This window comes from Mus musculus, chromosome 9 (genome assembly GCF_000001635.26).
Source record: "Mus musculus strain C57BL/6J chromosome 9, GRCm38.p6 C57BL/6J".
In the NCBI taxonomy this organism is placed as follows: Eukaryota; Metazoa; Chordata; class Mammalia; order Rodentia; family Muridae; genus Mus; species Mus musculus.
The window spans coordinates 75513226-75539055 of record NC_000075.6 but is presented as its reverse complement, the minus strand read 5'-3'; the positions used below and the strand labels follow the sequence as shown (position 1 = coordinate 75539055).

The 25830-nt window shown below is 42.4% G+C and overlaps 1 protein-coding gene across 2 annotated transcripts in view; it reads left to right on the top strand.

Annotated features, from left to right (window-relative positions):
• Positions 1 to 25830, top strand: part of Tmod3 (tropomodulin 3) — a 61874-nt gene that overhangs the window by 20602 nt on the left and 15442 nt on the right. The window contains exons 2-6 of one of the 2 annotated variants that reach the window (NM_001357828.1): positions 6464 to 6630; positions 9531 to 9687; positions 17678 to 18013; positions 22461 to 22583; positions 23800 to 23889. In NM_001357828.1, the coding sequence (NP_001344757.1) occupies positions 23811 to 23889 (79 nt within the window). In that variant the 5' untranslated portion in view covers positions 6464 to 6630; positions 9531 to 9687; positions 17678 to 18013; positions 22461 to 22583; positions 23800 to 23810. The remainder of the gene's footprint in view (positions 1 to 6463; positions 6631 to 9530; positions 9688 to 17677; positions 18014 to 22460; positions 22584 to 23799; positions 23890 to 25830) is intronic. The other variant, NM_016963.2, reaches the window with a different exon arrangement.

Sequence of the window (25830 nt, the reverse complement as noted above, 5' to 3'; positions counted from 1 at the left end):
AAAAGTCCATATTGGAGGTAAAATTCAAGAATGGTCAATGTATAGAATTCATCAGAGGTAGGTGAACATAGGTAAGAAGGAAGGTCACTGTCTACAGTTTGCCCAGTCCTGTTGTAGGTAGAGATGTGAATCTGCACAGAGGTTTAACCAGAGAACTGCAGGATCATGGGTGTGCAAAGAGAACAGATAGATGATCCTGGAAACTCAAGCCTACCCTATGGAAATGATGATGGAACAAGGATATTGAGAGACCGTATCTCTGAACTCCACAGTTGCTTTTAGAACATAATCTGTGTTAAAACCTTCCTCTATAAAAACAGAAGCTTGGAGAAAATAAGTAGATATGAGTGAGGTACAATAATGATGGTTTGTGGAAGGGATATATATGCCGTGGTAGAGGTCGAAGAATGACTGTCTGGAATCATTGTTTCCCTCCACCAGTGAGTGCTAGGGGTCAGACTCAGGTCCTTAGTGCCAGTTGTCCTGACTCACTGAGCCATCTGTCGTATCAACCCCACCTTGTGTAACTTATAAACTCTCTTCAAAGGAGAAAATGTATCCTAGTGCTCACTGAGGAGGAGGCTAACTAAAACTGAATCGTTGTTGATCGCCCAGCACTGGAGGATCTTTTGAGGTCAAGGCCAACTTAGGCTATATAATACCCTATTTTTAAACCAGAGAAAACAACTCTAGCAACCACTAGCAGCAACAGAACTGTTTATTGATGGGATTTGGTTAGAAGGGGCACAATTAACTATATATAAGGTTATGAACAGTTTATCCCTGGAAGCCAGAGTAGACTGATTAATTATTTTCTGCCAGTGAAATAAGCCAATTCTAGCAAGATTAGAGTATATAAAGACAGGTTTATTGGGAAGTAGCTCTAGGGCGAGTTGTCATGGGGCCGGACATAGAGGGACCGTGGGAGGGATCGAGAAAGAGAGAAAGCTCAAACACAGAGAGAAGAGAGCAAAAGAGACCAAACTGTCTGCATTGTATAGGGAAGAGCTTCAGAGGGAGGGGTAGCCCAGCCCCTGGGCTGGGATGTTCAGGTCAGGGAGCCGGGTTTGCCTGCCATGTCCTATAACAAACAGGTAGGAACTGGGAATTCTGGGAGAACCTGGAGGCCATGTTAAAGGAGACCTTTAACATATTAAGGGTCCACTTTAGTATGTTAAATATGCACCTCAGCCTCTTGTCCTTGGTCTGAGCCCCAACATCCTAGCTTTGGTTTTTGGATAGTAAATGAATAAGGGGCAATGTAATCATCTATAACTACTTCCTGCTGACATTAGGGTGCTGTTACTGGGGGCTGGGGGGGAGCAAAAAGCTGGCATGTTGGCCAAGTCTGGGCAGAGCAGGCTGTTTTACTTGTGGTCCAGGTTGTATGACCACCCGGGCTAGCCGCATTTTGGAGCTGTTCTAGATGCAGGTTCTAGGAAATACCTGAACTTGCCAGGATGCTGGGACAGATAGGAGTGTGTGTGTGTGTGTGTGTGTGTGTGTGTGTGTGTGTGTAGAAGATAAAGTTAAGGAGTTTAGGGAGAAAACCTTTTTCTTGGGTGTACATTTGAAACCTTTAGGCCCATGGTCTTGGTAGTTGGGGTGGGGCTCCCAGGACCAGGGAAAGGGGACTAGATCCCCCCTCAGGATTAAACAGGTAGAGGAGGGAAACAGGTTATTGATTGGCAGTACTTATCTGGAATCAATTTGACCTGTGAGAAGTGGATTCGAGTGGATGCCCTGAAGCTTAGAAGTATCTTTTTAAGTTTATAAAAAGAGGTAAATTTTAGAAGTGTTAGCATTGCCACTGTTCCACGTTAAACTCTGAACTTTGAAGTCTCACCACAGTGATAGCACAGCGAGGGGAGGGGAGGGGAAGAGAGCTGAAGGGAAGAGAGCTGAAGCATGTACCTTCCTCCCGTGCCCTGTCACCATTCAGGGTTTTCACGACCTCCAGCCTTTGTAACTTATGTTTACCAACCTCAGAACACCGTCCTATTTCCTCATGCACTTTCTTGTATCCTCAGACCTTACATAGACTGTGTGGGGACAGATGCAAGTAAGTTAGATTGTGGTTGTATAAGGATGGAGCCTCAGGAGAGTTCTAGGGATATTGTGAGATCCAGGAAGGCCTTGAAGAATGTATAGGGCTTCAGTTGAGGAAACAGACATGGTTAAAGAATGTATTTCATCTGGAGAAAGAGCATGGTTAGCAGGGATATGGGCATCTAGACTCTGTCCTTTTTAGAATTGTGATAGGGAACAGCTGAAGATAATGCGGGAAAGCTGACTAAATCAGTTTGTAAACTGTATTTTGTGCTGAGGAATTTGCACATTTCTCAAAGAGTTGGCAGCTTTTATTCTGTGAGGGGCCAATAGTAAATGTTTTAGGCTCTGCAGACCACTGTAATTATTCATCTCTCCCACTGTGCCACATGAACCAGGGATAGACAATACATTGATGAATAATGTAACTGTTCCAATTTACATTTATAGTAACAGCCAGATTCAAGTCCCTGCTATAAAACACAAGAACATATTCTCATCTAGCTGTGGTTTAGTGCCCATTACCCATCCTCCCATGCACAACCTTTCTAGCCTGTAAAAACATCTACTCAGGGGGCTGGAGAGATGGCTCAGAGGTTAAGAGCACTGACTGCTCTTCTGAAGGTCCTGAGTTCAATTCCCAGCAACTACTTGGTGACTCACAACCATCTGTAATGAGATCTGATGCCCTCTTCTGGTGTGTCTGAAGACAGTTACAATGTATTCATCACATATATAAAATGAATAAAATCTTAAAAAAAAAAAAACGAAAAAGAAAAAAGACATCTACTCGATGTCTATGAAATTAACTTTTTAACTTCTACTTATATGTGAGAATTTACAGTGTTTGACTTTCTGTGTGTGGCTTATTGCACTAAATATGTCCTTGAGTCTCTGTTGCTGCATAAGGCCACCATATTGGTTTCACCTCCTTGTCATTCAGAATTTGTTCTCTTCTAATAAAGTGTCCTCAGAGGACAGGGGAGAGATAGATTATATTGTTATCCTCAGAACAGAAGCAAAAGCAAGCTACTCCCAGAGCGGCTTCTGAACGGCTGTCCCGAGACACTGTCAGTATACAGTGGGATGCTCCTCAGTAAAGGAAAGCTAGGGGAGATGTAAAGTCAGGATGGGGACTCTCGGAGTGGGAACACAGGATACAAGAACATGCAGATATGAGTTCTGAGTGAGATTAGCTACCATCAATACTATTTGTTAACACTTTGTTGAAGCAGAATTGAAGTTTCTAGAAAAGTTGACTTTTCTAGAACTGGAAGTTCTTTCACCTTGGCAAAAATTCCAGAATCTGAATCACAAGAATATGACTTCTCTATTGTTTTGTAAAGGAAAAACAAGCTGAAGTAAAAGTCATAGAAACATGTTCCCCTACAACACACAAAAAGTAGTAAGAGTTAATAGAGCACAACTACAGACCCTGTGATCTACAACAGTAACGTTCCTGTATGACGCACCGGTGCAGTTGCGGCACAGAGGCTGTGAGAGTGACCATCTGCTATCTGATTAGATTTAAGGCCACTCCATGAAGTGGATGGAACCCATGCCTGACACAGCTTGGGTGCCTAAGAACCTGAGACTAAGTAGGCCACGGGCCTAGGGGAAAACCAAATAGTATTGTTTGCCAAAGGAACACAGCAATAAAGTGACTCCTAATGATACTGTGCCATACTTCTGTATCTTAGGGATGCTGTTGGTGTGATGAAACACCATGACCAGGAGCCACCAGAGAGGACAGGATTTATGTGACTTCTGCTTCCATACCTCTGTTCATCATTGAATGAAGTCAGAACAGGAACTCAAGCAGGGCAAAAAACATAGAGTCAGGAGCTGATGGAGAGGCTGTTGAGAGTGTTGCTTCCTGACTTGCTCAGCTTGCTCTCTTATAGAACCTAGGACTACCAGTCCTAGGATGGCGCTACCCACAGTGAGCTGGGTCCTCTCCTGTTAATCACTAATTAGGAAAACGCCTTATAGATGGATCTAATGAAGGTAATTCCTCAATTGAAATTCCCTCCTTTCAGATGACTCTAGCCTTTGTCAGGTTGACATAAAACTAGCCAGCACACCATGGATCAGTGTCTTGCTCAGCCATCATTAGAGAAGCATCCGCCTACAGGACATGGGCACTAATACAGAGACCCACAGCTGGACAGTATGCAGAGGGTGACAGACTGAGAACACTCAGTCCTAAGTGTCTTCTTAATCCCTCCCCCCCCCCACCCCCGGGGGCTCAGGGAGCTATGCAGAAGAGGGGGCGGAAAGGTTGTAAGAGCCAGAAGGGGTGGATGACACCAAGGAAACAGTGTCTTCCAGACACAACAAAACTGACTCACATGTGAACTCAGACTGTGGCAGCGCAACGGGGCCTGTGCAGGTTCCAGACAGACATACCAGAGAGGAGAGGGAGAAGTAGCTGTGAGCTCCAGCCCCTGCTTCCCAACCAAAAGACGCTCTCTCCGATTGACAACCACTTGCAAAGGAAAAGCCAGTTTTCTAAATGGTGTCTCACTGGGTACACAAACCACAGATGAGGGCAGGCCCCGTGCCAAGCAAGTAGATGACCAACACAGAGTTAACTCAATGACATTTTTGTAGGTTTTTGGTTTGGTTTTGGCTTGGTTTGGTTTGGTTTGGTTTGGAATTTTTGGCTCATGTTGGCTTTTGGGGGTTTTTCTTTATCTTACTGGTCTTTTACTTGTATGAAATAATTCCTAATTTTATGTTTTTATGGGTTTGTTTGTGTGTTTCTTGTGGTTTTTTTCTTATTATTATTCTAGTTGGTTTGCTTTTTTATTTGCTCGCTTCTTTTCTAAAGAGAGATGTAGCCCGTGTGAACACTGTACGTGGTGGAAGCACTTCACTGCCTGCTCCCTGATTTTGTTGCAGCATGTTCTCAGTGTCCTTTCATACAGAGTAGTCCTGCTGTGTGCTGTATGTGTAGCTGCTGGGCCTAATTCTATTAGGTAGAGCCACCCACACTGACAAAATGAAGAGCCTTCCCTGTAGTCAGGCCTTCTTGAACATACTGCCTATTCCTGGGTGGCACATCCCAGTGTGTTTTAATATGTTTTCAGAATGCCTTTTTGTTGTTCTTTAGAACTTCTTTTCTGCTGGGTGTGGTAGCATACACCTGTGTTTCTAGCACTCACGAGGGAGGTCAAAGCAGAAGGCTCACCTTAAATGCAAGGCTAACTTGGTCTATGGAGCGAGTTTCAGGTTAGCCTGACCTGTATTGCGAGACCTAGTGGGGGAAAAAAATCCCTTAAATAAACAAACAACCTAATAATAGGAAAATAATATTTTCCTTTGAAAATGTTTTTAGAAGATGCCCTTGTTTTTAGTTATGCGTACCTGTGAGTGTCTGCTTGCATGTATGTGTATCACATGTATGTTAGTCTTGTGCGCGCTCAACTGGCCAGGAAGAACGACGCTGCAACAGGATCCTTCTGCACACGTTTATTCAGTCCTGTTTCTTCTTGTTTATATCTCCCTTGTTTATATCTCCCTCGAACCCTGGGCCTCTCACTCTTTTATACTCTCAGTTCCCATCCACGCACAGCAGGCCACACCACCTCACCAGGCACGCAGCTTCAGCTAATCAGGGCAGCAGGGGCATATCTCCATCAAAATGGATTCACTGGTATCCTGGTACACCTGCGCAGCTCTCAAGATGTTTGTGGCTTATATGAGGAAGTCAGGTGCAAGTCATACGACTTAGCTGCAGTCCCTGGGGCCTTTGGGACTGCCGCCACACCCGCTTCTCACATGTTAGTACCCTCGGAAGCCAGAGGAGAGTGTCGGATCCTCTAGAATGAGTTAGTTACAGCTGGGAGCCACTCTGTGTGGATTCTGGGAACCGACCAGAAACCCTCTGCAGGAAGCATTCTTAACGGCTGAGCCGTTTCTCCAGCTTCTAAAATCATCTTTTGAAAAATACTTTTTTTAAAAAATCATAGTCCCAGAGGCAAGGGACTACTATTTCTTCCTGTGAGATATATATTGCTATTTTCCTATGTTGATATTGTGTCATACTGTTCTCCTAAATAGTTTGTAGTGAAGCAAATGTTCTCCATTAGGATAAATTGATGTCACAGACATTTATTTTCTCAAAAAAAAAAATTTAATTCATTTTGCCACTAAAATTCAAGCATCGGGAATTGTACATTCTACCAAGCAATTGTTTTAATGTTTTTCATCCTCACTTCCTTTCTCCCACTTGATTATTTTCCTGCAGAGGCAGTAGTGAAGGCATGAGTGGTGATGAGTGGTGTGTAGGTGAGAGCAGCAGATGATAGACCAAGGATGTAGGACACCCAACTAGCACTCCCTGTTCCCTGTCATAGATGCAAATACATGACGTCCATTTGTAAAATGGCTTTCTCACTTCTCTCCAAAGCTATAACCCGTGGTGGAAGTAGCCAGTGAGTACCCTGCACCATGGCACTGCCGTTCCGGAAGGACTTGGGGGACTACAAGGACCTGGATGAGGACGAGCTCCTTGGCAAGCTGTCCGAATCAGAGCTGAAACAGCTGGAGACTGTCCTGGATGATCTTGACCCCGAGGTCGGTGCTAACCGAAGAAGAGATAGCGACCGTTTGGCTCAGTAGCTGCCGTCTAACCAGCTTGCTTTCTCGTGCCTTTTCCCATACCCTTTACCCACTTTCTGTCCAGATGAACTGGCTTTTTGCTTCTTCTCCAGGTCCCCATATCTACCTCCACATCTTATGACACAGGCATTTTAAACCATCATTAAACATCTACACAATTTCTTTTCTCCACTACAAGCTTACCTTTGTGTAATTGAAATTAGTAATAGCTAATTAGCCCTTTAATTTATGCTAATCTGTTTCTCTTCAGAGTTACCAGACTGGCACCAGTATATGTGCCTCTAAGAATGTTCTTAGTGGCCTAAACCTAATTATAATGGTACTTAAGAAAGGTTGACCAGATGGTCTGTGTTAGCATCGGTGGGACAGATCTGAGGAGCAGATCTGAACATGGATATTTCTTAACGATGATCTTAAGTCCCTGATAAACCCATCCTAAGTTACAAATATTATACATTGAAATGCATTTATTATACCTAGTCTATTAACATCATAGCTTTACCTAGCCTACCTTAAATGTGCTCAAAACACTTAAGTAAGCCTACATTTGTACAAAATCATGTAATGTAAAGCCTAGTTTGTTTAAAAAAAAAAGTAGTTATTACCTCATAGAAGTTAACTTAGGTGCTATCCTGATAATGAAAACCAAAATGATTGTACGGTGTGCTTTTACATTATCTTACAGTGAGCCATTGTTAGTCAAGGACAGTGCAGATGTATACTTGTCTTAATTTGCCAACTGGTTGTTACTTGTCTCCTAGGCTGCACAAGTATAGTGTGGAACTATTTAATCTTTGAAATGAGACTCATGGAGGAGCAGATAGCAGGGAAGACCCTCAAAGTAGTGGTTATTTGCAAAGCTTGACCATCTTTCTTGAAAGCACATTGGTTTTCTGTATTCTTGAAGAATTAAAGTATTGTGAGCTTTTAGGGAAAGGAGTGGTACTGAGAATTAAATTCAGGGCCTCACACATGCTAAAAATGTGCTTTATAAAATTGTTCTTGTTGCTAAGTGATATGTCTATACACAGGTCAAGTCCTTTGACCATAATTACTATTACAAGAAAAACTTCCCATACCTAAGTCTGAGAGATTACTCAAGATAATAGAGCTGCCAACAATATATTTGGCAGTAGTCAGTGAAACCAATTTCAATCAAATGGTTTAAGAGCTAGAAAGCATGTAAGAGACTGTCTAGCCTGGGGTTTTTAACTTGGGCCAGTGACTTTTGTGAGGGGCTGTCAAGTTCATTAAAGAATGTTTAACAGCACCTTGTCTTCAGGCTGTGACTATCCAGGGAGAGAAAATTGTGGTGGACATTTTGTATGCAGTGTCAACCTCCAGACATGGACCAGAAGGGAAGGGCTCACCTTTTCCTTTTGAGCCTCACCCCCAAAGAGGAGGCTTTACCATTTTCTCCATGGTCTAAGACTGTGAGGTCCTTGACATGGCCCTGCCTGGGTCAATACACACATCCACTCAGACTTCACTCCCTTCGAGCTTCCTCCTCTTCCTCTTCCTCTTCTTCCTCCACTCAGGCTTGTGCTCTCCCCTAAGCTCAACGCTGTGCTGTGTGGAAACCAGAGGACTTAGCTCTTCTGTGTGCCCGGGTGCCATGGGGCATGCAGAGCAGTGACAGTACTACCACACACTAATGCTCTTGTGCACACATACACAGTGAACGGTGTTATCCAATATTTAAATCAAGTAAATCGTCTTGAGGTTGGACTGTGCATGTTTTTATTTCCATAAGGACTCTGACCGTTACAAAGGGATAAGGTATAGCAGTCTGCAATTCTTTTGTGATAGAATTAGTTTATGTACATGTTTACAGGTCAGTTATTAAGCATGAAGAAAATTGTTGTTGCTATTTATTGTTTGAACATTAAACTCACTATCCCCCTGCTTCAGCTTCCTGAATGCTAGAATATAAGCCAAGCTAGGAAAACTTTTCCCTTAATAATCCTTGGAGAAAAACAAAGATCAACTCTACTCTAATATAAATATCAATGTAAATTTAAAAGTCCTACATGGAAAAATAATAATCCATAGATACCTAAGAATTAAGGGGTGAAACTAGGCCAAATGGCTCCTTCCTATAATTCCAATACTTGGAAGGATGCAGCAAGAAGAATCATGGCAAGTTTATGGCCAGCATGGTCCAAACTGTGAGTGCCAAGCCAGCCATGGTGATATGTCAAGAGACTGTTTCAAAAGAAAATAAATGCTGGTGGCTGTTTCCTGCTAGTGGGATACTATCTGAAGAAAATATGTAGGTGCCATTTTTAATAATAATATAAGTGAATTCTGCCTACTTAAAAAATATAGACTTGTCGGCAGCAATGACACACACACCCCTTTAATCCCAGTACTTAGGAGGCAGAGGCAGATGGGTCTCTGAATTCAAGGCCACTCTAATCTACCTAGTAAGTTCCAGGACAGCCAGGGTTACACAAAGAAATCCTGTCTCACAAATACACAAAGACTTGTAGGCCATTAAGATGGTTCAGTAGTAAAGATGGTTATCAGTAAGTCTGACAACCTATATAAGATCCCAGTAGAAGGAAGGAACCAACTAAAAGTTGTTCTCTGATCTCTACATACATGTCATGGCACATGTACTCCCTCACACCCAAAATCAGTACATCAGTGTTTAAATTTAAAAAAAAAAAAAAAAAAAAAAACCTTCTATAATACATCTCACATGACTATCCTAAAATCCTGCAAGGAGCTGTTTAATGTCTGTATCATGCTGGTTTCTTGATCTTTCTTGCATGGGAAATCTATAGAAGCATATAGTATTGGCATTCTTGGTGGTTTGGTGGTCATAATGGCTGACTCATTCTCTTTGGCAGAATGCCCTTCTGCCTGCAGGGTTTCGGCAGAAGAACCAGACATCAAAGTCTGCCACGGGACCCTTTGATAGAGAACGGCTCCTTTCTTACCTAGAGAAGCAAGCATTGGAGCACAAAGACCGGGACGATTATGTGCCCTACACTGGAGAGAAGAAAGGTAAGTCCAGGACTGTGTTTTTATTCAGTAGTTCTGGGTTCTTTTGGGAATGGATGCCCATGGAGAAAGTAGTTTTTACATGTAGATAGTCAGCAGCCTTCAAAATACACTGCTGGCGACCTAAAGTTTACTAGGTAGTTTAGATACATCACTTATATTTTTATCAGCTTATCCAGAGTTCAGAGGGTTTTTTTTAATCCATTCCTTAGTGAAGTTTGATTACACAGAGGCTTTGTACAACATTACTTCACTACAAGTTGTTGAAGCAAATTTAAAACACTCCAGTTTACTACAGAGTGCAAGTGACAGCAAAGCAGTGCTCTTTCCTAACACTAAACTCTTAAACTCTTAAAATAAATAATTTTATTTAACTATTAAATAAATAATAATTTATAAAATTATTCGTGCTTTCTCATTGTCCCCCTCAAGATACATAGTTTTTGTGTGCTAATGTTTCTTATCATGAGTTTCAGGAAATTTTCTAGTCCTAACACGTTGATATCATAGTATCTAATTCACTCATTCTCTTACATTTGAGTACCCTGTTTTATCTTCCTTAATCAATAAACAAGAACAAAGAACCCATGAAGTGAGGGCTTGGCTTAGGTTGAACTGCACTTCCCAGAATGAAAGAGTTTACTAGCTAACGATACAGCTCAAGAAGTAGTGTCTAAGCCGGGCAGTCGTGGTGGCGCACGCCTTTAATCCCAGCACTCGGGAGGCAGGCGGATTTCTGAGTTTGAGGCCAGCCTGGTCTACAAAGTGAGTTCCAGGACAGCCGGGGCTACACAGAGAAACTCTGTCTCGAAAAAAGAAGAAGTAGTGTCTCACACAAATAACTTAGAAGTAGGGCATGAGCTACCTGAAAGCAGAAACGGGGACCTAAGGACGAGTAGCAGACTTTTGCTGTAAAGTACAACTAGCTAGACGATTCTCCAAGACGGCTTAGCTTATATGCAGGGTATACTATAGAAGTTACAGTGAAGGCTGGAGAGAGAGTGGTTAAGACCACTTGCTGCTGTTCCAGAGGACCTGGATTCAGTTCCCAGTACTCATATTGTACAGCTCACAGCTGTCTGAGGTTCCAGCTTCAAAGGCTCGAACGCCTCCTTCTGGCCTCTGAGGGTTCCTGCACTCGCTTGCACATAACACACACACCCATACACATAATATAAAAAAATAATAAAACTTGTAGAAATAAAATCAAGGTATATAAAACTAGAACCAAATATATAAAGATATAGAATATGATATGTACATGGCGTAGGTCCCGTGATGCAATAAAATCTGTTGCTGTTTTTTGTTTTGTTTAAATTAGAGGATTTCTTTTTGAAAATGTGTGTGCGTGTGCTTGTATCTGTGTGTTTTGTGCACCCTCCTGTAAGGATTCCATGAGGCCAGAAGAGGGGGTCATGTAGTTGCAGTTGTGAGCTGCCCGATATGGGTGCACAGCCATTTCTTCAAATGACGACCATGCACAGTGCTGACCATGGCGGTTATTTCCCGGCATACTGTACAGACCATCAGTAGTCTGTCTCAGTTAAAAAGGCACAGCGCTGTATGACTCTGTCACATGGGGAAATGACATGCCCAGCCTTTAATATTCCTTAATGTCTTTCTGTTATGACTCCTCCTCCCATTTGCTCCTGCCATGCTTCACTCTTATCTGGGCTGTTTTTCCACGTCCATTATTCCAGTGCCCTGACTGCAGTCTGTGTGCTACAGATAAGTGTGTTCCATTGGATTCTGCTTGCACTGCTGACTCACCAGGGATGGGCCAGCCCGTCCCTCGGGGACACTCCTGTTCTCCCCGCTCTCCTTGGGGGCCAGCCCTCTCCACTTTATTGTTTCTGTTGTGTGTGTGTGTGGTTTTTTTTTCCCCGACTCTGAGAATGTAGTATTCTTGGCTTCCTTCCCAGGAATCCCATGTGCGCCACCTTGTGCGCTTCCTAGAGGGGACTAGTCAGATGTCTTCAGTGGGTGGCTTACTTCCTAGAGGGACTAGTCAGATGTCTTCAGTGGGTGGCTTGCTTCCTAGAGGGGACTAGCCAGATGTCTTCAGTGGGTGGCTTGCTTCCTAGAGGGGACTAGCCAGATGTCTTCAGTGGGTGGCTTGCTTCCTAGAGGGGACTAGCCAGCTGTCTTCAGTGGGTGGCTTGCTTCCTACAGGTGACTAGCCAGATGTCTTCAGTGGGTGGCTTGCTTCCTAGAGGGGACTAGCCAGATGTCTTCAGTGGGTGGCTTGCTTCCTAGAGGGGACTAGCCAGTGTCTTCAGTGGGTGGCTTGCTTCCTAGAGGGGACTAGCCAGATGTCTTCAGTGGGTGGCTTGCTTCCTAGAGGGGACTAGCCAGTGTCTTCAGTGGGTGGCTTGCTTCCTAGAGGGGACTAGCCAGTGTCTTCAGTGGGTGGCTTGCTTCGTAGAGGGACCAGCCAGATGTCTTCAGTGGGTGGCTTGCTTCCTAGAGGGGACTAGCCAGCTGTCTTCAGTGGGTGGCTTGCTTCCTACAGGTGACTAGCCAGATGTCTTCAGTGGGTGGCTTGCTTCCTAGAGGGACTAGCCAGATGTCTTCAGTGGGTGGCTTGCTTCCTAGAGGGGACTAACCAGATGTCTTCAGTGGGTGGCTTGCTTCCTAGAGGGGACTAGCCAGATGTCTTCAGTGGGTGGCTTGCTTCCTAGAGGGGACTAGCCAGATGTCTTCAGTGGGTGGCTTGCTTCCTAGAGGGGACTAGCCAGATGTCTTCAGTGGGTGGCTTGCTTCCTAGAGGGGACTAGCCAGATGTCTTCAGTGGGTGGCTTGCTTCCTAGAGGGGACTAGCCAGATGTCTTCAGTGGGTGGCTTGCTTCCTAGAGGGACTAGCCAGATGTCTTCAGTGGGTGGCTTGTTTCCTAGAGGGACTAACCAGATGTCTTCAGTGGGTGGCTTGCTTCCTAGAGGGGACTAGCCAGATGTCTTCAGTGGGTGGCTTGCTTCCTAGAGGGGACTAGCCAGATATCTTCAGTGGGTGGCTTCTGAAGTCCTCTTCACCTCACTTGCAGTTGCCTCAGCTCTCCAGAAAACTTGGGGTCTCCATTGTTCTAAAAGAGGCTTCCTACATCCTGTTGAGAATAAGACTTCTCTGTAGAACATTTTGACTCTTGAGTAAGTCAAAAAGCCCACAGTTAGATGTCTTTACAGGGGCAGTATGTAGGGTTTGGTGGTGTCTGAAGCTCCACAGCGGGGCTTAAACTCCCATTGTCACTTGTCTTTCATTTGCAGGTAGGACTGTACCATTTCATACTTCCCCAGAGGTCAGTTTTCCTGACCTAGTCTTTTTTTTTTTTTAATCAGTTTTAAAATTCTAATCCTGGACTTTGTTGAATAAGGAAATTAAAGTCACTCAGATATAATGTCTACTGACAAGTACAGTAAGTAGAAGTTTTGTTGGAATTGTGCTTTAAAAAAAAATACATCTATTGAAAGTTATGTGAGGAGCTAGTGGCTGCTCTTCCAGAGAACAGGAGTTAATTAATTCCCAGTACCACATGGTTGCTCATAACCACTTGTAATGAGATCTGATGCCCTCTTCTTGTGCGTCTGAAGACAGCTAAAGTGTACTTATGTATAATAATAAATAAATCTTTTTTAAAAACCTATATGTATATCAAGTCATCTTATCTGAGGTCAAAATTTCAATAGAGAAGTTATCACGACTTTCAAAAAGCATGTAAGAATTAAGGTGAATTATACAGTATATATGTTACTAATACACTTGCTAATGAATGGCTTGGGATAAACAATGATACATCCACCCTATATCTATCTGATATCTGTCTGATAAAGCCTAGCATTTCACTCACCCGGTGAGGCAATTAGGGCACAAACCAAAAGTAACCCGTATAAAGGAAAGGCATTAAATTAGCCAGTGTCTCATAGTTACTGAATTTAAAATATTACTAAGAAAAGCACTTTTATCAACTAAGCAATCTCACTACCCAATCCCCTTAATTTAAAAAAACAAAACTTTATTTGGGGCTAGAAAAGTGGCTCAGCAGTTAAGTGTTTACTACTCTTGTAAATGATCCAGCACACAGCTCATAGCTGCCTATACCTCATCCTTCCAGCTCCATGGCATCTGATGCCCTTTGAAGGAGCTTGTATTCAAATAAACATTACCATAAGTGCAACACACACACACCTCTGTAGTGTGTAAAATAATCTTTAAAAACCATCTTTTGCTAATAAAGATTGAGTAAAAGGAAATTCCTGTGCCATAAAAATCTCCCTATGTAAGGTATATGATTCAATAACGTTGAACATATTCATAGAATCATACAACGACCCCACAATCTTTAGTTTAGAACAATTTCATCATGCCCCATAGAAACCCTGTATCCATTTGTAATCAATCAGTCTACCACATCCCTGTTCTACTCCATAGCCATAGGCAATCACTGATTTCCTCGCTGGCTCTGGACACTTCCATCAGTGGGCTGATACTATATAAGCTGATGACTGCCTTCTCTTACTAAGCGTGTGCACTCTACAGCAGACCTACATTCCCAGCCCTCCCCTTACTCCTTTTAATAATAGAATCATGTTCTATTATATTTTGTTCTTTAATATTTGGGTTGTTTCTGAATTTTAGTTATAAATATGCTGCAATGAATATTATATATAGTATTGTTGCTTTGTTTGGTTTTTTTTGGTTTTTTTGTTTTTTTAAGACAGTTATATGCTGTAGCCCAGGCTGGTCCCAAACTCCTAGGGATTCTCCTGCCTTAGTCTTCCAAGTTCTGGGATTGCAGATGATTAATGAGCCATTACTCTCAGCTTTTGATTTGTTTTGGATTCATGCTTGTGATTGGAAGGGAGGAATCTAACTTCATGGCATTTTGCATGTGACTGTCTAGTTGTCTACTGACCTTTCTCAATTGAATTGTTCTTATGTTCTTGTAGGTGAATCAGTTGCCCAAAGTGCAAGAGTTTACTTAAGATTCTATTCCATTGCTCTAAATATCTTTTTCTTCAACACGGCAATGCTGGCTTAATTACATTAGGTTTGCACTGAATCTTCAAATGGTCAAGTGTGAGTTCCCTGGTATTGGTCCTTCTCAGGTAGCTTGGCCTGCTTAGATTTCTGTAAGGCTGCTCTGGCTTACTTAGACGTCATATGAATTCTCAGTTAACATGTCACTTTATATAAAGCGAACATTTGGGATTTTGAAAAGAACTCAAGTCAAAAAATAAATTTGGAAAGATCCTACATAATCTGTATTCATAGAGCAAGTTTAGATCCTACCTAGTTTATACCTTCTTATAAAATTAATCTCAATTATTGTATTAAGGTACTCCTAAAGAAAACATGAAGTAATTCCTTTTTTATTGTTGAATAGGAATTGTCTCTTTTGTTTCTCGCCTCTCTTTTCTTCTGGTACAGACAATCCAACTCCTGACTTCACACGTGTTAGGCAAGCTGGCGCCTGCTGAGCTAAAGCCCCAGCCCCACACCCTTCTTATTAAAAATAGATTCTTTTCTCATATAACACACCCTAATTACAGTTCCCTCCCTCCGCTCCTCCAGTTCCTTCCCACCTCCCCGCCTATCTGGATCCACTCCCTTTCCGTCTCTCATCAGAAAAGAACAGGGTGAAGTAATTACTTTTTATTATTAACACTCTACATATGGAGAGATTATCATAAAAAGAACCCAAGACAGATACCAAGTCCAGGTCAGGAGCTATTTAACAATAACATTCAGTGTGTGTGCTGCCACTTTTTCATAGTCCTAGTATGATTACAACAGCTCATTTTTAAAGCTGAATTTATTTAGAAATAAGACATTAAGTTATATATAAAACTTGAAATGTGAATTCATCAAAAATCATTATCCCTCTGAAGATTGTTGTTATATTTAGTGCCTTTAAAAATGTGTAACTACATCTTTTTATTTATCAAAGAATTAATAAAATGAGTTTGATTCCAAAAAATAAAGATAGAATTTTGTGTTAGAATTTCCATAGGTCTTCAGGAAGTTTTTTGGCTTTTTTTTTTTCTATTAAGGTTTGTTTTGTACTTATTAAGCATTAGTAGAAGTTTGTGGGTGGGGGAAATTAGAGATGAATAACACCTCAAGAACTGTGGGTGAGGATTATAAAAATAAACATCCTAGATTTTTACAATGCTTTAGATTCCTTCAGCTCCCAAGACATGGGCAGCTATTTGGTAGTTTGATTGGTTTTCTTTCTTTTTCATTTTTTTTCTAGCTTCATTTTTTAAGCCCAGGCTGGCCTCAGACTTGGTTCATGCTAGACCTGAGGGTGACCTGGAACTTAGGCCACTTCCTCCCACATAAGGCTACATCAGCTTTTCTTTTTTTTCTCTTTAAATTGACAAAAATAGGAACTATATATATTTACAATATGCAGCAAACCTCTTTATATATGTGCACAGTATAGAATGGCAAAATCAGGGCATTTGATCCATGGTTGTGTTCTGTTTTGTTTTGTTTTATTCTCAACCTTGCCTGCTGGCTGTTGGGATGCAGATACACATCAGACCAACTAATAAACCAGAGTTTCTGGGATACACCTCAAATATCAGAATTTCTCAGCACTTGTTGCCAAGTCTACTCTGCATTCACCACTTAGAACCAGCTATGAACAGCAGGGAAGGCAGGCAAGCTTGAGCCTGGCAAGCGCGCGCACAGTGGAAGTCATGCCTGCTATACCACACATGCCCTGGACCCTGTTAGATACTGGAGATCAAGCCTGGGGCCTGTGCATCCCAGCCCTCCTGTGAACCATTTTCATTGAAATAGTAATCCCAGCAAGGATTTTAGGACACAATTACTTAATAATACTTAATAATAATGAAAAATTACTTAAAGGGCTAGAGAGGTGGCTCAGGGGTCAAGAGCACTTGCTGCTGGGACACGGGTTTAGTTTGCAGGGAACATACACAGTGACTCACAACTATAAATCCAGTTCCAATTGTAAATCCAGTTCCAGGCATCCAGCACCCTCTTCTGGCATCTGTCGGCACCAAACATACATGTGTAAATGTGTGGTCTGACACTCATACACATAAAATAAAGAGAAATAGTAAAAAATATGTGTAATCTACTCTATTACTTAAAAAAATAGGAAAAACAAACAAAATTGATCACCAGAACCCCTAAATTTTGAGATGTTATACCAGAGAGCCCGGCATGCTGTTGCTGTTGTAGGGTGAAGTCTTCTACCAGAAATAATTACGTTTTTAAGCTACCAATTTATTGGAAGAAGCACTGGCTTAAAGAGTTTGGAAACTCATTCAGGGCTTGAGAGATGGCTCAGTAGTTAAGAGCACCAGTTTCTCTTCCGGAGGACCCACATGGCAGCTCACAAGCATCTATAACTCTGGTGCCCTCTTCTGGCCTCGGTGAGCACCAGGCATGTAATATGTGGTACATAGACCTATATGCACAGGCAAAACACCCATATACATAATATTATTTCTAGTTAGTTAGCTCATCTTTGAACCAGCATGTTTTGAATTATGCTGTTTCAAATGGGGCCATTTGGACTAAAAAGCTGTTCACCAAGTTGCTATTCAGCAGGTTGACAGGGATGACCAGATCATAGATTCTGGCCTTGAAAATCTCAAGGGAGAGAGGCACACAAAATAGTCTAAATCTGCCTTTTCCTGATGACTAAGGTTGTTAAACACTCATTTATATTTTTTTCTTCTGAGAATCGCTTGTTTATTTCATTAGCCCATTTGTGGATTAGGTCAGTTTTAAATGCTGTGCAGAAAGCTTTTAATTTCATGCAACCCTACCTATTGATATTTGAGATTGGTTCCTATACTATTGAAGTTCTGTTCTTCCATACCATACCCCCAGTGTTTTGAAACATATTCCTATGTTTTTCTCTAGCAGTTTGAGGTTTTAAATTAAGGTATTTATTCCATTTCTAATTGGTTCTTACATAGCATGAAAGGTACTGGATCTAATTGTGTTCCCCTGCAGGTAGACTCCCAGGTTTGCCAGCTCTTCTTATTGACTAGGCTATCCTCCTCTACTGCATCCTCCTCTGCTGCATCCTCCTCTGCTGCATCCTCCTCTGCTGCATCCTCCTCTGCTGCATCCTCTTCTGCTGCATCCTCCTCTGCTGCGTCCTCCTCTGCTGCATCCTCCTCTGCTGCATCCTCCTCTGCTGCGTCCTCCTCTGCTGCGTCCTCCTCTGCTGCATCCTCCTCTACTCTTTTGGCCACCTTCGTCAGAGATTAGACGCCCACAGCTTTGTCGGTGTATTCCAGTCCTCTACTCGGTTCCAAGTCTGTAGCTCCTGTAGTGTGGTTTGAGGTTTGGCAATACCCCCACTTTTGTTCTTGCTCTTTAGAATTGCTTTGGCTACCTGTGGACTTTTGTGATTCTATATGCGTTCTTGGGTTCTCTAGAGCTGTGAAATAGAATCTAAATTTTGATTAAATCTGTATTGTGTTAAATCTGTGGATTAATTTTGGTATTAAAGTCATTTTCACAATTAATTCTGCCAATCCAAGAGCAGGGAAGATCTCTATTATTGTCATTGACTTCCTTTTCCAGTGTCTTAAGTGCCCTTTGTAGAGGTCTTTTTAGCAGAGGAAGAAGCTCAATATGAATGGGATATTTTTTCTACTTTCTTTTCTTCTTTTTTTAAAAGATTTATTTATTATTATACATAAGTACACTGTAGCTCTCTTCAGATATGCCAGAAGAGGACGTCAGATCTCATTACAGGTAGTTGTGAGCCACCATGTGGTTGCAGGGATTTGAACTCAGGACCTTCGGAAGAGCAGTCAGTCTTACTGACTCACTGACTCACCAGTCCTACTTTCTTTCTCTTAAGAGTTCAGTGTGGGGGCTGGTGAGATGGCTCAGTGGGTAAGAGCACCTGACTGCTCTTCCGAAGGTCCAGAGTTCAAATCCCAGCAACCACATGGTGGCTCACAACCATCTGTAACGAGATCTGACTCCCTCTTCTGGTGTGTCTGAAGACAGCTACAGTGTACTTACATATAATAAATAAATAAATCTTTAAAAAAAAAAAAAAAAGAGTTCAGTGTGTGTGTGTGTGTGTGTGTGTGTAGACTACTGTTTTCTTATATTGATTTTTGTATCCTGCAACTATATTGTTAGAGCTAAGAGTTTTCTTAAAAGTTAGATGATGTGCTCCACTATGTTCATAGCAGCCTTATTTATAATAGCCAGAAGCTGGAAAGAACCCAGATGTCCCTCAACAGAGGAACGGATACAGAAAATGTGGTACATTTACACAATGGAGTACTACTCAGCTATTAAAAAGAATGAATTTATGAAATTCCTAGGCAAATGGATGGACCTGGAGGGCATCATCCTGAGTGAGGTAACCCAATCACAAAGGAACTCACACAATATGTACTCACTGATAAGTGGATATTAGCCCAGAAACTTAGGATACCCAAGATATAAGATACAATTTGCTAAACACATTAAACTCAAGAGAACGAAGACCAAAGTGTGGACACTTTGCCCCTTCTTAGAATTGGGAACAAAACACCCATGGAAGGAGTTACAGAGACAAAGTTTGGAGCTGTGACGAAAGGATGTACCATCTAGAGACTGCCATATCCGGGGATCCATCCCATAATCAGCTTCCAAACGCTGATACCATTGCATACACTAGCAAGATTTTGCTGAAAGGACCCAGATATAGCTGTCTCTTGTGAGACTATGCCAGGGCCTACAAACACAGAAGTGGATGCTCACAGTCAGCTATTAGATGGATCACAGGGCCCCCAATGGAGGAGCTAGAGAAAGTACCCAAGGAGCTGAAGGGGTCTGCAACCCTATAGGTGGAACAACATTATGAACTAACCAGTACCCCGGAGCTCTTGACTCTAGCTGCATATGAATCAAAAGATGGCCTAGTCGGCCATCACTGGAAAGAGAGGCCCATTGGACTTGCAAACTTTATATGCCCCAGTACAGGGGAACGCCAGGGCCAAAAAGTGGAAGTGGGGAGAGGGAGGGAGGATATGGGGGACTTTTGGAATAACATTGGAAATGTAAATGAGGAAAATACCTAATAAAAATTATTTTAAAAAAATGTTAGATGATGGTTTACACCTTTAATCCCAGCACTCCCAAAGTAGATAAAGGGAGAGGTCTCTAGATCTGAGTTCAGAGTCATCCAGGGCTACACAAAGAAACTCTTTCTTGGCAAACTGAGGGGAGGGGGGTGGTTGCATAAGATGTTTTAAGTACAGACAATCCTATGGTTGGTAATGAGGAATTGCTGTCTAATTACTAGATGCTCTGCGGTGTGTACGTCATTAATGCGTCCTCACTGCTAGAGCTAGGACTTAAAGCGCTAACTTCAACTGGCGGTCTGTGGTGTGTATGTAGTTAACATGCCTCATTAATACAAAGTCACCTGGACTGACCCACTGTCAAAATCAGAAATCCCTAGCTTTGAATTCAGATATAGGAGGTTACAAAAACTGTTATTCTCACTGTGTTGATTTTTCTGTCGTTTTAACAAATACCTGAGAAAAACAACTTTGCTCCTTTTAAAGGAAAAATTGAGGGCTGGTGTGGTAGCACACACCTTTAGTCCCTGAACGTGGAACATAGGAGGATCTGAGATCAAAGCCAGCAAGGGCTATACAGTGAGACTGTCCTTTACAAGTTTATATTTGCTCGCTGCCCTGAAAGTGTCAGTACAGACAGCCTAGATTGAAGCAGAACGCCGTAGTGAGAGCATGTTGTGGACCAGAGGTGTTTGCCACATGGCAGCCAGGAAGGGGCCAGAAATGGGGTGTATCTCCCCAGACCTCTCAGTAACCTGCTTGTAACTAGTCTCCTTATTCTACCCCACCCCCAACCCCACATTCCAGTGCCATCATGTGGCATCATGATCCACCTAGGGATTAGGTCACTGCCCTCATGATCCAGTCACTAATAGTGACTGGATTACCTATCTCCTGGGAGACAGGACTTCTGTCCAGGAACTTTTGAGGTACTTCACAGCTAAGCTATAAGAACCGAAACAACAGAATAAACCATAACTGACTAGTATCTGCTGTACTGGTTAACACAGACATCACACTAGATGTTTCTATTGCGCACTTGAAATATAGCTGAATTTTTAATCAAATAGCCACAACTATGGCATTGAATGTAGTGAATAATATAATAGCAATAGAGACAGAGTCTGTCTTTAGTGCTGGGGAGGGCACTGAGTACAAGGAAAGTGGAGAGGAAAAACTCCCCAAGGCTTGCTGTCAGCTGGGAGAGACTGGGGGAAGGGCAGCAGAGCTACAACTTTTCCCAGGCCATCCTCCTGCCATAGAGCGGAAAGCAGATGAGGTAAGCAAGGGTCAAGTTATCCTCCAGGGCACAAAGAGCCAGGTGTGGGGGGTGGAAAACAGCTGCCTGTTCCCTAGAGACTTTCAGTCAGGACTATGTGTCAGGGGCAGGGGTCACGGGAAAGTATGCAGCTTCTCCAAAATCCCTGAGTCCTTGACAGGAAGGAAGCTCCTGGTATGTTCTCAAAGTGGCTCAGCACTCAGGAGGCAGAGGCAAGAGCATCTCTGTGCGTTGAAGGTCAGCCTAGTCTACATGGTGAGTTCCAGGGTAGCCAGAGGTACAAAGAGAGACCTTTCTCAAACAAAGAAAAAAAATCAATAATAATAGTAAATCTTTAATTATAAAAAATAACCAAGGAATCTAATGGAAAAGCATATAGAAGCATAATATAAAGAGGTGGGAAGGTTTAGACAGAGATGTGAGATAAGGGGTTTTTTCTTTCTTTTGAGATAAGAGCTCTCATAAGCTCAGGGTAACCTTGAACTCCTGTGCTACTTGCATCTCCCTCCCTCACAGCTGTGTCCTCACAGCCAGTGTTCTTGCCTCAGAGGAACAGTTGTTGAGTTTTAGGACACCCCTTGGGATATAGAGACATTTCCCTGCGATTAAATTAGAACTTGAGTATCTAGAATTGTCTCTGCTGTTCCTCAAGTCACTATTAACAGTTTGTAGTAAGAAATTGGATGCCTTTTTCATTTTTATACATTTTAGGATTTCGGGTGTGTGTGTATGTGTGGTGTGTGTGTGTGTGTGTGTGTGTAGTGTGTGTGTGTGTGTGTGTGTGTAGTGTAGTGTGTCTGTGTGGCTGGTTTGGAGCTCACTGCCATTCTTTCTGCTTTAAGTACCCGGTGCTTTAATGATTACTCAGCCAGCTTCATTTAAATATTGATTCAGAATCTGTGAAATAACTCATAATTTCTCCACAAAAGAACTGGGCATTGTGCACTCAGGAGGCTGAAATGAAAGGATTATGGGTCCAAGGCCAGCCTGAGCCACAGAGTGAAATTCTATCTCAGAACTGAAAACAAAAGTAGCCATTTTTATTTTCAGAGATGGGAAGCTTTTTCAGTTATTCTTGCTTTCTAGCGTGTGTAGCCAATATATTGCTGTAGATGTTGGTTTTTGTTGTTGTTGTTGTTTTGTTTTGTTTTGTTTTGTTTTTTCTAGACAGGGTTTCTCTTTGTAGCCCTGGCTGTCCTGGAACTCACTTTGTAGACCAGGCTGGCCTCGAACTCAGAAATCCGCCTGCCTCTGCCTCCCAAGTGCTGGGATTAAAGGCATGAGTCACCATTGCCCAGTTAGGTGTTGGTTTTGACCTGCTTGTCTATTTCAGTTGCACGTGCCTTACCTGTGTGAGGGGGCAAAGATGGCACTGATTTAGTGACAGCAGTGATAAGTAACAAATGCTTTTGTTTTTCAGGGAAAATTTTTATCCCCAAACAGAAGCCAGCGCAGACTCTTACAGAAGAAACTATATCCCTCGACCCAGAGTTAGAAGAAGCTTTGACAAGTGCTTCAGACACAGAGCTGTGCGACCTTGCAGGTATCTCCCAAGGCGGGGGTGCTGGGGAGGAGGGGTTTGAATGAGAATGGCATGGGGCAGGCAATACAGGGCCCATCTCCATGCATTAGACAAAAGCCTGCTCTGTACAATAAATCTAACAGTTGGATTCTTTTACATACTCTATGGTGAAATTTTATAGTGGTAAAATGTCTTACTTGATGACATTCCTATGTTGCTGTGTTTTAGTCTTTCTAGCAACAACAAAAGCTCTTCCATCAGCTGTGAGCCTGTGCAGACTAAGCACTAGGAACAGCCTTCGGGGTCACCTTCTGCCCTGCTTTATGGAGAGTAAATAGAAACCAGGATCTGTAGTCACTTCCCCAACTCCGCTGAATGACAAGGAACACTGCAGACTTCTGTATCCCCGTGGCCAGTTTCTTATCCAGGCCACTCTCCCCACTTACTATGCAAATACCCGTTTTCCTGGGTGAATATGTGACGTGTAGGAAGGCCCTCATACCCCATAGCCCAATGGCGTGTTTGAAAGTAGAGTGGAGGTTCCTGGGAAGAACCTTGGAAGGCGGCAGAGAGCGTGTGTTGTCACAACTCCAGAAGGTGGTGTACTCCTTACGGAGCAGAGCACTGGGGGGCTTTGTAAATAGAAGCCTCATCAGAGAGCATATCAAAGAATTTGAATGCTTCTGCCAATGCCGCTTTATTCTAAATGAAAGAACTTAACAGCACTTACCGTAGTCACATGTGCCATCATGCCCGGCCTTCTGCTCTGTCTTTGTATATATAGTGTTATGTTCCTGCAACCCTAGACAGTGAACAGTAAGAGCATCTTTTCACTTTCCTCTCTTAGCCACCAGGTGGAGCTAAGCGCAGGTTTTCCTTTAAGGCCAGCCTGCCTCACTCACCCTGTAGTCTAACTTAAAAGATGCTAGGAAATAACAAAGGATTGGTGAGACTAGATGAGAGGTTGTCGGTGATTTCTGACCACTACCTCATTCCTTCCTCCTGTTTGGGGATGTAGTGTCCATTTTCAGTTTAGTAGGGAAGTGTCTGAAGAATGTTAAAATACTTAAAGTTTTTGTTGGCAAACTGGGTGCTGTGCTCACCTATAGTCACAGCTACCTGGAAGGCTTTGGCCCAGGAGTTAGAGGCCTGCCTGAGACACAGCAAGGCCCCATGTAAAAACAAAGAGGTTTTGAGCAGGTAGAAGTGGAAATCTAACGCTCTTCTGTCTCTGCAGCTATTCTTGGGATGCACAATCTGATTGCAGACACACCGTTCTGTGATGTGCTGGGAAGTAGTAACGGTGTCAACCAAGAGCGTTTTCCCAGTGAGTAACTGAAATGCCTTGTGGATTCTAATCCTTTGCTTCCTCCATGTGTTAACTTTGGTAGTTATTATGCCAGATATCCAAATATTATATATACATGTGTTAAGATATTACTACCAAGAAAGCCATTAAGATTTAGTCAGGTGTTGTGATTCATGTTTATATTCTCAAAATTAAGAATGCTTCCCGAGCCAGGTGGTGGGAGCAAGGCACAACCTTAATCCTGACACTCAGTAGGCAGAGGCAGGTGGATCCTGAGTTTGAGGCCAACCTGGTCCACAAAGTGAACTCCAGGACAATAATATACAAACAAACCCTGTCTCAAAAAAAAAGAAAAGAAAACAGGAAGGAAGGAAGCTAGTTAGCTTCTTATTGTTCTGGAAGATGAAGTCCAGTCTACCTTTTTTAGCTTACTGTCACCTGTAACTCCAGCTCCAGGGATCCAGTGCCCATTCCAGGCCTCCAAGGTCCCCCACACATGTGGCATACACACATACATATAAAGTAAAATAAATATTTTAAAAATCAAATTTTAGAGCTAGAGAGATGGCTCAGCGATTAAGAACACTGACTGCTCTTCCAGATGTCCTGAATTCAATTCCCAGCAACTACATGGTGGCTCACAACCATCTGTAATGGGATCCAATATTCTCTTCTGGTGTGTGTGAAGACAGCTATAGTGTACTCATAATTTTTGTTTTTAGAATACTTAGTAATTTAGTCTTTTTGTTTGTTTTTGTTTGTTTTTGTTTTTAAACAGGGTCTCACTGTGTAGCCTTAACTGGTCTTTGTTTGTTTGTTTGTTCATTTTTTTGAGACAGGGTTTCTCTGTGTAGCCCTGGCTGTCCTGGAACTCACTCTGTAGACCAGGCTGGCCTCGAACTCAGAAATCCACCTGCCTCTGCTTCCCAAGTGCTGGGATTAAAGGCATGCACCACCACTGCCTGACAACCTTAGTTGGTCTTGAACCTCAGATCTGCCTCCTGAGTCCTGGCAGTGTGTAATGGGAACCATTTTTGCCACATAAATACTAATGACAAACAGTATAAAAGCTACACAAGTTTAGGGTTTTTAAATTTGCATTTTTTTAACAAGTTGTTTTTGCAGTGAGGATCCAACAAAGGACCTTAAACAAAGTACATGAACTTTCCACCACTGAACAGCCCCAGACCAGCCATACCTAGTTTTTGTTGACATTTTATTTTCATGTTGCTAGTTTTTAAGGAATGCATGGAAATTCTGACAAAGTTTCTTTTTTTAAATATAGGGTGTTTTAAAAAAAAAAAAAAACTCAAGGTAAATATTTGCTATTGTAACACATTTAAGTATGTCATAAATACACTACAGAGTAAATGTCTCAGAGCTGGAGAGATGGCTCAGCAGTTAAGAGTTTACTGCTTTTGTTTGAGGGTCAGGGTTCGGTTCCCAGCACCTACATGGTGGTTCACAACCACCTGTAACTTAAGTGTCAAGGGATCCGGTGCCCTTCTCTGTCCCCAATAGGCTCCTGAGTACATGTGATATACATATATTCAAGTAAGCACACATGTGAACTCAGAAATAATTTTTTTAAAAAGAAGTAAATGTTTATATTCAAAAGCATTAGGTAACCTACCACCCCCCTCAGCTGTTAACAAGTTGGTATATATCTTGTTCTATAATTCTGGCCATTTATATGCAAATGTATACATATTATGCATAAATTGTCTTTTTAGTGACATTTATGTATTTATTTTTAAGAATTTTAGTTAATACTGTTTACATTTCTGGGTTTTTTAATGGCTGTTTTGTCTATATGTATGTCAGTGCGCCCATGGTGGCCAGAAGTGGGTGTTGGTTTCCCCAGGACTGGAAGTGGTTGTGAGCTACTACGAGGGTGCTGGGAATCAAGCCCAGGTCCTCCACAAGAGCAGCTAGTGCTCTTACCTCTGAGCCATCTCT